This window comes from Rhinopithecus roxellana, chromosome 4, assembly GCF_007565055.1.
Source record: "Rhinopithecus roxellana isolate Shanxi Qingling chromosome 4, ASM756505v1, whole genome shotgun sequence".
Taxonomy (NCBI): domain Eukaryota; kingdom Metazoa; phylum Chordata; class Mammalia; order Primates; family Cercopithecidae; genus Rhinopithecus; species Rhinopithecus roxellana.
Genome location: NC_044552.1, coordinates 53,364,035 through 53,379,415, shown reverse-complemented (window position 1 = coordinate 53,379,415; position 15,381 = coordinate 53,364,035). Strand labels below are relative to the sequence as shown.

Below are 15,381 nucleotides of genomic sequence, written 5' to 3'. Positions count from 1 at the left end.
GCTGGTGATTAAATTTTCTTCAATGATTCTCAGTGTTGGAAGGCCTCTAACATTTCCTACTCTTCTTCAACATTTAGACCTTCTCTCCAACATCTCTGTCAAGTTATCATCCATCTCAAGCTTGGAAACTCTCAATAATAGACTGCTCTCTATCTCTGACAACTCTGTTAGAAATGCCTTCCTTCCATTTCCCAATGTCCCACTTCTTGCGGGCTTTACAGAGTTACTTTCATCCTGGTTCCCTCCCACTTTCTAAACGCAGTTCTCATGTCTTCCCTAGTTTTCTCTTCAAGGGTTATTCATTCCTATTTCCTTCAGGGTTCCACATATGACACGCCTTACTGTCAACTCAACTGGTATTTTCTGATTGCTCTGTTCTTGGCAATATGCTGAAGAGCAGATGTTTGTCTCTAGTCAAATGTGAGCATGTTTGGTTTTCTCCAAAAAGCCTAAAGTGTGCATAGGTTTTGTTTTTTGTTTTTATTTTGTTAAAATTTTCTTGAGATGGAAAAGTGTCTGGGAAGGTCATCAACAGTGGGCGAGTTTCTTCACTAAGCATTCTTTAGTGTGAGAAAAGAGACAATGAAATTTCAATTAAATCTGTGATCTCAAAAGCAAGGGTCAGCAGATATGAGTTGTGGGAGATCTTCCTTGCTAAAACTGGATTTTTACAAGGAAATGCAAAGATGGGACTAGGAGAAGGTTCAGAAACCTGCCTAAAGTTTACTCAAGCAATGAATCTTTGTCAGGAGGAACATACATTAAAGCATCAATTATAGGGCTTTTGATGACATTTTTATGGATTTTTAGATTTAGCACATAGGAGACTAGTGGTTAAAACAATAGAAGCCAGAGGTAACTGTTTCTAATTAAAAGTTGCAAACATGACCCTGTAATAACTGCATGTGTGAATAATTGACTTTGGGGAACGCATACATTGTGGAAGAGTTTTGGTTAATTTTTATTTAAATATTGTCTATCTTTGTTGAGCTATGGACTGAAGAGAAATTGACAAAAGACAATATGGCATGGTGGGAAGCACTCAGGATTAATTGTCAGGAGACCTAACTCAGTCTCCACTTGGTTACCAACTAGATGTGTGAATTTAAAATAGGAATTTCACCCGTGTGACTTCTGCATGTTCATGAGTCAATGCAGTTAAGCTGGGTGATTTCTAAGGTTCTTTCTAGATCAATAATATTTTACTCCATTCTTAATTTACAGATTCATTTAAAATCATTACTTATGCTGAGTTTCTATATCATCTCATATCTTCCTTTTATGTTTTGTCAACTTATTCATCTTAAAACATCAACAGTTCAATAAAAACCATTTTAAAAAGCTTAGCATTTTCATTTCTCTATTCCAAATAGAAAATATGTCTGATAGGGAGAAATGTAACAAGATGGTTAACGTATCCCTATAATCTCCATTCTCATATGTAAAAATTATAGTACAAACATCAAATGTTATCACTTTCAAGAAGTTGACTTGGATGTAATTGATTGTAGTCTCTTCTAATGTTAGCCTGCTTTGCTATTGAGTTGTACTGAGGTAAAACGGAGACACAAGGACCCATTCATTCCCCTTTGGGACCTCAAAGTAATTGAGAAGAACAGAAGGAATGTGACTTTAGGGCAGTGGATGAACACACATCTCCCAATCTGACAGAGATTCAGGGTAGTCATAAACATACTTCCCCAAATTGAGTTTCATAGTGCACTAGTCAGTCCTATGAGATGCTCTCTGAAAGTGTTTCATGGTCAAAGGTTTTTTGGTTCAAGAAACCCTAATTATTGTACCTATCTTGAAGTATGACAATGCATATTGGCATACCAAAGACTCCCAGAACCCTTTTTGAAAGGAGGGAACACTTAGCCACAGTTTCTAAAACTTGATCATGAAAACTGTTTTTAAATCTCAGAGTACATATTAACATTACGTAACACTAAGATTCTGCAGAAGGTCTTGTGGGAAATGCTGCAGAAGTTTATCATCCTCTTTTTCCCAAGGAGGAATGCAGACATAATAGTTAGGCATTATTTCTTGGTCCTAAGGAGACATACTGAATTTTTTCTCTGCATTTAAATGGAATGAGGGTTGTTTAAAAAATACTGATGCTTTGGATTCATCCCAAACCAATTAAATCAAGGTCTTGGGGGTGGAGTCCATATATTACTATTTTTGAAATAAGATTTGTGAGTGATTTCTTATATGCATCTATGGTTGAGAACCACCAACTGAGAAACCACAGAACATTTGGGAGTGTTGTCAAGGCTTTCCTTAATGAGTAGATGTCAATGATTCTTCACCACCAGAGAACTAGATACTTTAACTGTGTATCTTAATTAAATTCCATTGTAAAAGTACTTGGGACCATGAGATAAGATAATCTATGTAGAAAATAAGCACCATCAACTGGTTTCACCTTTCATCTGTTTTCTGAATCATTTAGGCTACAAAGAATAGATGCCATTGAGTTCTGGAGGATAAGCCTCAGTTACATGCTTATCCTCAAGCATGTAAGGGTCTCTTTTCATGGCCTACATTTAGAAGTTGTGCTGCTTTAGAAATAAAGTGTCTAATACTCAGAGTTGTGAGAGGAAGTAAGGTGGGGCGGAGAAGACCTATAATTCTTTGCTGTTGTTGTTGAAGGTCTGTTCCCCAGACTCCCTCTCTACTGGGCTGTTCTCATGAGTAGAAGGCACTTATCTGGTGGCCACCTAACACTGTAGTGAGATTATAGACTGCACTTGGACCTAAGCCTGTAGTAACTGAATAATCTCAGAGGAAAGGAAAAGGAGATTTGTCTTGCATTTAAATCTTACTGTTTGCATGCTTCCCAGAAGGCAAAAAGCAGAACTGAGTGACGTCGGTATGCTATTCTAGAAATCAAAAGATTAGTGATAGTAAACACCCATTGGAATGACGCAATATAACAAAATAGTAGGAATAATAACCCAAACACCATTTCAACCTTCACACACACCAAAAAAGAAAAAAAAAAAAAGTGGATAAAAAGGCTTGCTTGCTTTTTCAGGTAAAAAGTTGAAACTTTACAAAATGAAATTAGCTTTTAGTCAAATTACTTAAATGATGATGGCAGGCTATTTTCTATTGATTTTCAGTTTTCTAGTTTGTAGCACGATACTGTCTATTACCTCCAGCTTTTTGTACCCCAAAAGAAAGCTAGAAAAATTTATCCATGGCTGGCAGACACAACTGAGTGATCTAATCTTCAGTGACAAATACTAAAGAGACTTTCATTTCCTTTATAACACATATTGGATCAGTGTTTGATTAGTAGGTAGAAAGGTGCTGGATACCAGGCACAACTCTTGCCAAGATAAGAAGAATTCAGGAGAGGATTCCATAGAAGGTTGCTTCAGGCTCTGTTTTAGAAAATTGCTTTAGTGGTCTAATTTAAATTAGTTTAGACAAATCAATTAAAGTAAAGATAAAGCATTTTTGAAGGACAATTAGAAAAATATGGACACAACTTTGTAGAATTTATCTAGCATACAATTAAGCTAGTGAAATGTAAACTATACTTACTTAGATTAGAGAAAGTAAAATGGCTCTCATTCCGCTAGCATTCAGAATCCTATACTAGCTTACATTCTAAGTAAGAACTGAAGCTTTGGAGATTTTAAACATAAATGTAGGTAAGGCCTTGACCATGAGCAAGAAATGCAGTTAACCAGGGATTATAAGGCGCGAATAGAAGTTTGTGAAATTCCTATTATATGGAATTTTCTGATAGGTTCTTGTCATTAAAGTCAAGCGATTTCTAAGTATAAACACTGTCCAAGTTAAAAATGGGTTGTTGCTACCATCTTATTAGCAAAACCACACAGGGAAAAAGAAGAAAGGATTAAAATATATTTTCTTTTGAACAGCAGTCTCTTTTTTCCACCCTCTGTTCTCCCTCTTCTCTTTCATTTCTGAGCCTCAATTTCTATAGTTTTGACACCCACCGTTAGAGAATACAGTTTGAATGGTTGCAATACATTTCCATGTAAAAAGTTACAGACTGTATCAGTAAAACATTCAGGTCAAGGCCACAGGTCAAGAAGAAGATGCCATTTTATAAGAAGGCAAAACCAATACAAGTCTACAGGTACACACACACTCTTTCTCTCTTTTTCACACATATATGCATACACACACACACAAACACACTACACACACGAGTGCAAAAGCTTCCTAGAAATGGCGACTCTACCCAGTGGTGTTCTTCCAATCATTGAAATGTAAACACTTGGGGAAGAAACCTGACACTTAAGAGGAAAACGGAAAAGTGGAGCTTCACCCCTGAATCCAGTAAACAGTTACCTCCTTCCTGAACTGAGCCAATTTGAGGAGATGCTTTATGTTGCAAGAAAGGTACTTTAGAGAATGTTAATTGGGAGGTCTAGCAAAATAGGAGCTTTTCAAACCATGAATAAAATTAGGGAGATGACTGTTAAATATAAGTTACATTTTCCCTAACATCAGGTGCCATAAACTACCCTAGTCTGAATTTTCTCAGCAGGTGATGGTATTGTTCACAGTCAAGTTGTCAGAGCCTTTCTGCTCCTCAGTGTGAAATTAGTAATAGGAAAATGAAATCACTGAGCTGTAATCTAGTTAGAGACACAGAGAGAGAGACAGAAAGAAAGAGAAAGTGAATGAGAATATAGTCCAAGGTAGACGTAGTCTCTAAGTCCGCCTAACTATGCTCCAAACCTCAAATTTTGACCTTTGCCTTTTTAATTTAGACTTACTGATTTCGTAAAGCTCTTTCCTATGAAGAGCCCTTGAGTCAGATCTCCTTCTTAGTATATTGCAACACTAATTGCTTTTTACCCAAATGGACATGTTTTCCTTAATCTCCCCTGAATTTCCTATCATTGATTTTGGCCCACCAATTAAGCTGTCTATCACATTAAGGTTTTTCAGAACTTTGGTTCTGTTACACAATGCAGGAATTTTCCTCTCTATTTTCATACCAGCTATTAAGCTAAAAATCTATGATGGCTTCAATCACATTGTTAATTAACGTGTCCAGCAGAGTGGGATTAATGACAGCCTTGCAGCACTCCACAAGAGACATCTTTCAAGGTTGACAACCGCCCTTACATCCACACTTTGGGTGTCATTGTACAACCAGCTGTGAATTTGCCTTACTTTGCTGTCATCTAGCTTACCTTCCTCCTCCCCTCCAACTTTTTATACAGTATTTGGGGAGACTTTGTTAGATGCATTGCTGAAATCCTGCATTCAATTATATTGCTACTGCTCTAATAACTCATTTGTAAAAGGAAATGCAGTTACTTTATTACATATCTTACTAAATCCATGCAGCATTTCAGTGATTACTTCTTTTTTTTTTTTTTTGATACGGAGTCTTGCTCTATCGCCCAGGCTGGAGTGCTGTGGTGCAATCTCGGCTCACTGCAAGCTCTGCCTCCCGGGTTCACGCCATTCTTCTGCCTCAGCCTCCCGAGTAGCTGGGACTACAGGCACCCACCACCACACCCGGCTAATTTTTTTGTATTTTTAATAGAGACGGGGTTTCACCGTGTTAGCCGGGATAGTCTCGATTTCCTGACTTCGTGATCCGCCGTCTCGGCCTCCCAAAGTGCTGGGATTACCGGCATGAGCCACCGCGCCCGGCCTACTTCTACTTTTTAAATACTAACACTTCAGCTTTTTAATAACCTATTGTGAACAAATTGTCATAAATCCATTCAATGGAATACTTGCCAGCAATAAAAAGAAACAATATATTGATAAATACCACATAAATGAATCGGAAAATTATTATAATAAATGAAAGAAGCCAGTCATGAAAGTCTATAGACTTCATGATTGGGTTTATATGAAACTGGGGAAACATGAAAATTATAGGAACAAAAACTAGAGCAGTGATTGCCAGGGGCTGGGGCTTGGGAGATTTGAGTAATGGTGGTAGTTACACCACCATTTCAACCAACTGTAAACTGTAAACTATTTAACCAGGTTAAATTTCAAACAACTGTAAACCTGAAAAGAGTAAATATTACCATATGTAAATTCAATCTTGATAAATTCAAATTTTGAAACTATCCCATTACAGAAATGTGTTAGACTAATTAAATATAATTTAATAACCCAGAGTTTCTAAAATCTTTTCCCCCCTGCTTTAACTGTTAAGGCATGTCTCTCTGTTTAATTTTACTACTTTATGTCTCATCTTCCAGGATTTCTCAAAGATTAAAGATTACCTAACAACTTCATTGTCTCTGAAACATGTGCTTGTGTTTTCTTTATCCATAAATAGGTGATTTCTAGACTTAACAAAAAGGTCTTAACTTCATTCATTATACTATTGCCAGCTTTAAAGATTGAACTCTGAAAAGAAAGCAAAGAATTTAGTTACTATTTAATCTTTCATATGCTAACAGAATACTCTTCCCTGCAAACATTGGGCCTATCTGCACTATTCCTTTTTCTCATTCTTGGAGCAAAACTTTGAAACAAAACCCTACAGATTTGGGCATCAGAGATTCCCAAATGAAACCAAGAAACATTTAGCTGTTCATTTAATTCAGTTATTACATACACTGCTGTGCAATATATCTATACAATGAAACTACACTTATATCCCTTAAATCTATAAAAATAAAAATAAAGGAATTAGTTTTGTGATTAAAATAAATGTAAATAAAATTGTTTAAGGAAAAAATATTACTCCAGAAATTGGTGTCCCCACCCCTTCTTCCCCAGGCTAGATGCTTCCTGGAGGTGACTAATACCCAACTCCTGGCAGATAATGTCAGGTGAAGTATGTATTGATAATAATAGTTTTCCATCTCAGACCTGTTTATTTTCTTACCAGCTTTATTGAGGTATAATTGACAAATACAAATTATACATATTTAAGATGCAGGATATGATGATTTGATATATATTGTGAAATGATCACAACAATCAAGCTAATACATCCATCACCTCACATAGTAACATTTTGGGTGTGTGTGGTGACAACACTTAAGATATACTCTCTTAATTATATCTTGAATATAAATAAATTTCAAATATATAATGCATGATTCTTAACTATAGCCACTATGCTATTCAGTAGGTGCCCAGAACTTATTCATCTCATTACTGAAAGTTTGTACCTTTTGACCAACATCGCCCCATTTCTGTTACTTCTTAGCCTCTGACAACAACCCTCTACTCTGTTTTTATGGTTTGGCTTTTTTAGATTTCACATATAAATGATACCATGCAGTATTTGTCTTTCTGTGTCTGGGTTATTTCAGTTAGCATCATGTCTTCCAGATTCATTCATGTTGTCAAAATGGCAAAATTGCCTTCTTTGTTATGGCTAAATAATATTCCGTTGTACATATATATAGTGTCTTCTACAAGACACTTAAGTTGTTTCCCCATCTTGACTATTAGAAATAATGCTACAGGCCGGGCGCGGTGGCTCAACCCTGTAATCCCAGCACTTTGGGAGGCCGAGACAGGCGGATCACGAGGTCAGGAGATCGAGACCACCCTGGCTAACACAGCGAAACCCCGTCTCTACTAAAAAATACAAAAAAGAAAAAAAACTAGCCAGGCGAGGTGGCGGGTGCCTGTAGTCCCAGCTACTCAGGAGGCTGAGGCAGGAGAATGGCGTGAACCCGGGAGGCGGAGCTTACAGTGAGCTGAGATCCGGCCACTGCACTCCAGCCTGGGCTACAGAGCGAGACTCCGTCTCAAAAAAAAAAAAAAAAAGAAATAATGCTACAATGAACATGGGGTTTAGATATCTCTTTCAGATATATTTATTTCTTTAGATATATACCCAGAAACGGGATTGCAGGATCATGTTGTCATTCTAGTGTTTAGGTTTTTGAGGAACTTTCATAGTGTTTTGCATAATGACTGCACCTGTTTGCTTTTCTACCAACAGAGTACAGGGTCCCTTTTATCTACACCCTCACTACAACTTATCTCTCAGCTTTTTGAAAATAGCCATCCTAACAGATGTGAAGTGACATCTCATTGTGGTTTTAATTTGTGTATCACTGATGATTAGTGATGTTGAGCATCTCTTCATATACTTACTATCCATTTGTATGTCATCTTTGGAAAAATGTATGTTTGTGTCCTTAACCCATTTTTAATATCAGGTTATTTTTTTTACCTATTGAGTTGCATGAGCTCCTTATATATTTTAGATATTAATTCTTGTCTCAAATGTATGGTTTGCTAATATTTTCTCCCATTCTGTAGGTTGCCTTTTCATTTTGTGATTGTTACCTTTACTGTGCAGAAGTGTTTTTCATTTGACCGAATCCCATTTACTTATTTTTGGTTTTGTTGCCTGTGCTTTTTGTGTCATATCCAAAAAATAATGCCCAGACCAATGTCAAAAATATTTTTTCCTATTTTTTCTTCTAGGAGCTTTATAGTTTAGGTCTTTTATTACATTTCAGTTTTTAATCAATTTTAAGTTCATTTCTGTGTATGGTGTAAGATAAGGATCCAATTTTATTTTTTGGCATGTGGATATTCAGTTTTTCTAGAACCATTTATTGAAGAGACCATCCTTTCCCCATTATGTATTCATTAAAATCTTGTCAAAGATTAGCTTACTACATATATGAGGGCTTATTTCTAGACTCATTCTGTTCCATTGGTCTATGTGTCTGTTTTTATGCCAGTACTATACTGTTTTGATTACTGTAGCTTTATAATATAATTTGAAATCAGAAACATGATATTTTTATCTTTGTTTTTGTTTCTCAAAACAAACATCTCAAAATATTTAGGGTCTTTCGTTGTTCCCAGTGAATTTTAGTGTTGTTTTTCCTATTTCTGTGAAAATGCTGTTTAAATTTTGGGAGGGGTTGCACTTAATCCATAGATCAGTTTTAGTATGGACATTTAAAAAAATTAATGCTTCCAATCCATGAACACAGGTTATCTCTTTCCATTTGTTTGTGCCTTCTTTAATTTCTTTCATTAGTGTCTTATAATTTTTAGTGTATAGATCTTGAATCCTCTGTGGTTAAATTTATTCGTAAGTATTTTATTCTTTTTGATACTATTTATTCCTTTTGATACTATGAGATTGCTTTCTTAATTCCTTTTTTTTCACATAGTCCATTGGTACTCCTTAGAAATGCAACTGATTTTTGTATCATGAAACTTTATTGAATTCATTTATTATAACAGTTTTTCACAGAGCCTTTAGGATTTTCTAAAATCATATCATCTGCAAACAGAAACAACTGAACTTTTTCCTTTCTGATTAGGATGCTTTTTGTTTCTTTCTCTTGCCCAATAGTTCTGGCTAGGACTGCCAGTACTATGTTAAATAGCAATAAAAGTGGTAAGAGTGGGCACCGTCTTCTTGTTCCTGATGTTAGATGAAAGTTTTCAGCGTTTTACTATTGAGTATGATGTTAGCTGTAGGCTTGTCATATATGGTCTTTATTATGAGGGACATGATTTACCACTTGCAGTAAAAATCTGATATACTTTGATTGTCAGTTATGCTCTGATGCTACCAATGTTATTCCCATTCCTCTTCCTCACTTGGTGGGTGGGAGTTTAGCCTCACCTGTTTTCTTCCCGTTGTCCTCTCTGTGCTATAGTTTTACATTTGTTTGGGGATTGTTACTTCTTTCTCCCCAGAATTTTATTTAAGTCCTCTCATCACTTTGGCAAGTTTCTATCCTTTGGAAGTAACACAGCTGTTTTTCAATATCTTAAGTCAGGCACGAGGAAACTAATCCATTTTTCATCAGTATCATCAAATAAATTGTGAGTTTCTTTGAGTGGAATTTCAATTGACTGAGAAAGGAAGGACACACAACACACACAAATAGGAATAACTGTCATGTTTGGGTATTAAAAAGAAATAAACTTGAGATAAACTTTAAAAAAATAAGGTAATAGAGCACATGATTACATAGGGTGAAGGAAGGCAACTTGGGAAACATTAAGAAACCTGATATGACCTGTGAATCCTCTATAGTCACTATTCTTTTACAAATGTAGCATAGACATGACTTATCTAACACAATGCAAGTTGTCTTTATGGCCTCATTGAGGATAGAGTTTTAGAATTTAGAATTTAAAATAACTTCTATATTTTGACTGCCTATTTCAAACCATCACGGCTGCTATTTAACCTTGGTGATATCTGCATGTGAAATGTGCTCTCATCAGTAATCTGATGAAATTATGTGCAAATGCCAAGGGTAACTTAAACATCAAACCTATAACTGAAAAATATTTTCCAAAGGTGAAAATCATCTCTATTATCAAAGAGTTAGAAGATTTGACTATAGTTTGTTACCTTGCAGGTGACCTTAGTCTTTTCTTTTTTTTTTTTTTTTTTTTTTTTTTTTTTTTTTTTTTTTTTTTGAGACGGAGTCTCAGCTCTGTCACCCAGGCTGGAGTGCAGTGGCCGGATCTCAGCTCACTGCAAGCTCCGCCTCCCGGGTTTACGCCATTCTCCTGCCTCAGCCTCCCGAGTAGCTGGGACTACAGGCGCCGCCACCTCGCCCGGCTAGTTTTTTGTATTTTTAGTAGAGACGGGGTTTCACCGTGTTAGCCAGGATGGTCTCGATCTCCTGACCTCGTGATCCGCCCGTCTCGGCCTCCCAAAGTTCTACATTATTCCTCCCTCCTTTTTTTTTTTTTTTGTGCTTTTGAGACAGAGATTTGCTTTGTTGCCCAGGCTAGAGTGCAATGGTGCAATCATAGTTCTCTGTACTCTCAGGTTCCTGTCCTGGGCTTACACGATCCTCCCTCGTTGGCATCCCAAGACTCTGAGATTATAGGCATGAGCCACTGAACCCAGCCCTCTCCTTTTCTGTATGTCACTGTGAATGAGATACACACCTATTTTTCTGGAATGACTGGGGCTAAAAGCATAGCATGATATTCCCAGAACTTTTTAAAACATACTGTGATTGCATACTTCTTTTTACATTATTGTAGTACATTAGATTACTTTAATTATTGGGATTCATAAATTTCTCTGAAATCTGCTAGAAAAGAATCTCTGCCTTACATTTATTATCATTCTGTGCAGAGTGCTATGCATATTTTTAATATGCAGGTAATGTTAAATTAAGGAAATTAACAAAATTTACATAATGTTTTTCATATTGAAAGATGACATTTAAGGTCATGAAAGTCAAGATGACTTTTTTTATATTGAATATCCTACAATTGATTTTAGAGTTCTTTGTTGAATGAAGTGGGGTTTTTTGTTTTTGTTTTGTTTTGTTTTGACAAAGTCTTGCTCTGTTGCCCAGGCTGGAATACAGTGGCATGATCTCACACGAGTTCAAGAGGTTCTCCTGAGTAGCTGGGATTACAGGCGTGTGCCACTACACCCGGCTAATTTTTTTTGTATTTTTAGTAGAGACGGAGTTTCATCATGTTAATCTGGCAGGTCTCGAACTCCTGACCTCATGATCTGCCCACCTTGGCCTCTCAAAGTGCTGGGATTACAGGCATGAACCACTGCGCCCAGCCCTGAAGTGGTTTTTCAACTTCTGTAACCTCTGTCCATGTGCTTGATTTTAAGAATACCATAAACATGTTATACTCTTTTTTTTTTTTTTTTTTTTTTTTGAGCCGGAGTCTCGATCTGTTGCCCAGACTGGAGTGCAGTGGTGCGATCTCGACTCACTGCAACCTCCGCCTCCCAGGTTCACTCCATTCTCCTGCTGAGTAGCTGGGACTACAGGTGCCTGCCACAACCCCCGGCTAATTTTTTGTGTTTTTGGTAGAGATGGGGTTTCACCATGTTAGCCAGGATGGTCTCGATCTCCTGACCTCGTGATCCGCCTGCCTCGGCCTCCCAAAGTGTTGGAATTACAGGCGTGAGCCACTGCGCCCGGCCAAACATGTTATACTCTTAAATTGAAGCTTAGAGTTGGAAAGAACCTAGCAGATGTTCTTGTTAGACTACTGTCATTTTACAAGACTAAATAACTTCCCCCAAATCACAAAGTGCCTGAAGTCAGAGCCAATGTGAGGACTTGGTACACTTGGTTCTCAATCCAAGGCAAAGATGACAATGCAAACTGCTAATGATCAGATCCATATTTTGGAACAAGAAAGCCCATCAGTCAAGAAGTGATACCAGCTTAAGAGGAATCTTTAAATACAGAAACAGCTATTTTCTCAAAGTGGATAATAAAAGCATTTATGTATAACTACCTACCAGTGCTTGATTTTAAAAACGCTGCTCTTAGACAGGAAAGTGAGTAAAAAGCATCTGATTTTACAAGCCAACAAGGCTGCCCAAGTACAAAGTTAAATCAGAGGAACTGAGTTAAACTGCCCACAGAAAATGTGATTTCTCAGAGAAGAGGAGTAAAATGTACCCTCAGCCTGGGAGGAACATAAGTACAGAATACCCCATTTCTCAGGCAAATTATTTAACTTCTCTGGGACTCAGATCGTCTGTAAAATGGAAATAATATTGTCTAGTTCTTAGTGTTGTAAATAGAATTATATGAAGTGATACAGATTAAAAAAAACTTAGAATAGGACTTGACATATGTTCAGAACTCAAAAATGAGATATTAACTTCAATAATACCCAGTGAAACTAAATAATATTTTATATTCTGCTATAGATGAAGAAATGAGTCACAACAAAGAGGACATGCCAATATAGAAGAAAATTAAAAAAAGAAGCTCTAAATAGGAATAAAACATGAGAAAAGAGACAGTTTGTGCCTGGGGCCAAACATCTCGACATTAATGGTTGGCTTTACCCAGTTCTTTTTGTGGGCATCACCATGATTAATTCTTCCACCACTCCAACAATTCCATTTGTTGTCCAAGATCCCAGATAAATTTCAAATTATTTGACTTCCCCTCTAGTTGTCTCATTGTAGAAATACAGCTTAAATTATTTTTCCTGCTTGGCAATGCAATTTCTTGCAGCAGAGGTGTGGATATAGTACTTGAGCAGTGATGATGTCTTACACTATAAACTTTGGTGTACATAATTGCTTAAGCATTGGTCATTCTTGTTTCCTACATAATCAGAGATTGGAATTTTCTTCTTTCTTTTTAATGTATGTTAACTATGATGGAGGCATAGGGCAAACTTTGTAATATATTCGGAAGAAAGATGGTAACAACCTGTGGAATAAGGAGGGACATGCAGAAATTTTACCCTCTACCCAGAAAATATATCCAGCCAACAATCTCTATCATTTATCGAAGACTTCATTTAGATCTGGCATCCTCCTGAGCCCTTTGCGTAGACTAATAAAAACAACAACCCCACATGGTAGATCCTACTATTACCTCAACTGAGGCATATTAATAGGCTGCCTTAAACCCCAAATCCTTCATTTGCATTATTATAAAATATTATTATTTTTGCTGTTAAAGATTATGTAACTTAAGAAAGATAACTATAGGTAGCTAAAGTATTATGAAGGGTGGTACTATCTGATTTAAAAACTACTAATGTCCTAATAACAGTTACAAACTAGGACTTAAGCAGTTAATTGCTTTATTTATTAAATGTACTATACACATATGCACAATGTTGTATATATATTATAACATGGGCATTCTATGTGACAAGGATGTTTTTCTATATTATTACAAGACATAGGAAGCAAACTGGCAGAGTGTCACTTCAGGACAGTTAACATAAGTGAACAATCTGGGTAGCTTCTGCTCACAAAAAAGAGTAAATCTATAGCTATGTGTTTGTTCAACCAAAGATGACATTTGTCATGGTTGGAAGAACTACCTATGCTGAGGTTACCATAACATTCCTTACATTTGCTTATTAGTTTTTGTTATTGGTTAGTTAGTTTCCAGGACCTAAATGTTGAGTGGCTTACATAAGACGGGGTTTTATTTCTCTCTCATTTAGGAGTCTAGAGATGAATCGTTTCCTTCTATCTTGTTTTGTCCCTGCCACTTAAGTGATTATCTACATAGGGCATAGCTACCCTTTTAAGCAAGTGGGAATTGCATGTATCACTTCTCTTTATGTTACATTGTGGGTAGGTTAAGTCCCATGTCCAAAACTCACTGCAAAAGAAGCTTGGAAATGTAGTCTCCATATGGATGGCCATATGCCCGGATAAAAGTGCATTTCTATGGAAAAGGAGAATGAAGTCAGAGGGACAGCTAGCCATGAGGCACACTCAGCCAATTATAATTTCTTCATGTATAGTCTATGCCATATAGGGCATTCTTGAAAGCACGATGTTTCCACACATGGAATCCAAAGGTGTGTTTTCTAGCTACTTCTTAATGAGGTAGAGAATCAAGTCATGTGTTGAATATTTAGACTTGGTAATAATTAGTGCATATCAACTCTATTAATGGCAAGTCTTCCAAACGGGTCCTATATTTCTTATGTAGTTGAGAGCAATACCTTCAACTGTGTTGTATCTTCCACAATGCTTAGCATCATTTAGGAACACAATAAATACCCGTTTAATTGAATGTTCTGAATTATATGGAGGGATTTGCTATTTCACATGATACTGCAAATCATTCACCTCTTTTTTCCTGTCACTTCTCATTTCCAGTTTGATCACTCATGGCTTTGGGACTCCGGCAATATGTGCAGCTCTAAGCACTTTCCAAACAGTTCTCAGTGAAATGCTGAACTACTTGGAAAAACACACTACTCACAAAAATGGCGGAGCAGCGGATTCTGGCCAAGGACATGCCAACTCGGAGAAAGCCCCCCTGCGGAAAACTTCAGAGGCTGCTGTGAAAGAGGGCAAAACAGAAAAGACAGACTAGCTACATCAAACAGAATCTATTTCCAGAGAGTCTTGCTGCTGATATTTTTTCTAATATACATATCATTGAGGGTGACTAATCTTCAGTGGACCAAATCTCTACCCTTCCCCAATCCTCCATAAAAAACAAAAATGGAAATGAAAAATGAAACAAAAAAGGACAAAACCAAAAAAAGAAAAAAAAAAAAAAAAGAGGAAAACAGCAGTGTAACTGTGTGATGAAATTGTCACCTTTTAATTTTATGTTATGATAAACTCCTTTGTGCACGTAACTTATTGTCTGAATTATATACACCACAGTTTTTAAGCACTTCTGGACTTTGGAGAGGCAGCATATGCTTTTTCACATCTAACTGATGCACTTTCTTACCCAGCTATGTAGGTAGGGATCAGAAAGCATGACCAAACTGGAATCTACCACCAGTACTTACAGCTCCAGTCTTTCAACTTAACTCCCTTTAACTGAAGAGTACCTCATTCCACTGAATAGATCAATCTGGAAATTAGTCTATTAATAAATGTTTGGGTAACTGAAAAGGGCAGTTATGAATCTGTGAATTGACAACAGATCTAAAATTTTGATCACCCCTAGCCCACTT

At 36.7% G+C, this 15,381-nt stretch overlaps 1 protein-coding gene across 1 annotated transcript in view; it reads left to right on the top strand.

Moving 5' to 3' along the window:
• TFAP2D (transcription factor AP-2 delta) overlaps nucleotides 1-14,957 on the top strand; it is a 60,732-nt gene extending 45,775 nt beyond the window's left edge. The window contains exon 8 of the mRNA XM_010364284.1: nucleotides 14,564-14,957. Coding sequence (XP_010362586.1) covers nucleotides 14,564-14,783 — 220 coding nt within the window. The 3' untranslated portion in view covers nucleotides 14,784-14,957. The remainder of the gene's footprint in view (nucleotides 1-14,563) is intronic.
• The last annotated feature ends 424 nt before the right edge of the window (nucleotides 14,958-15,381 follow it).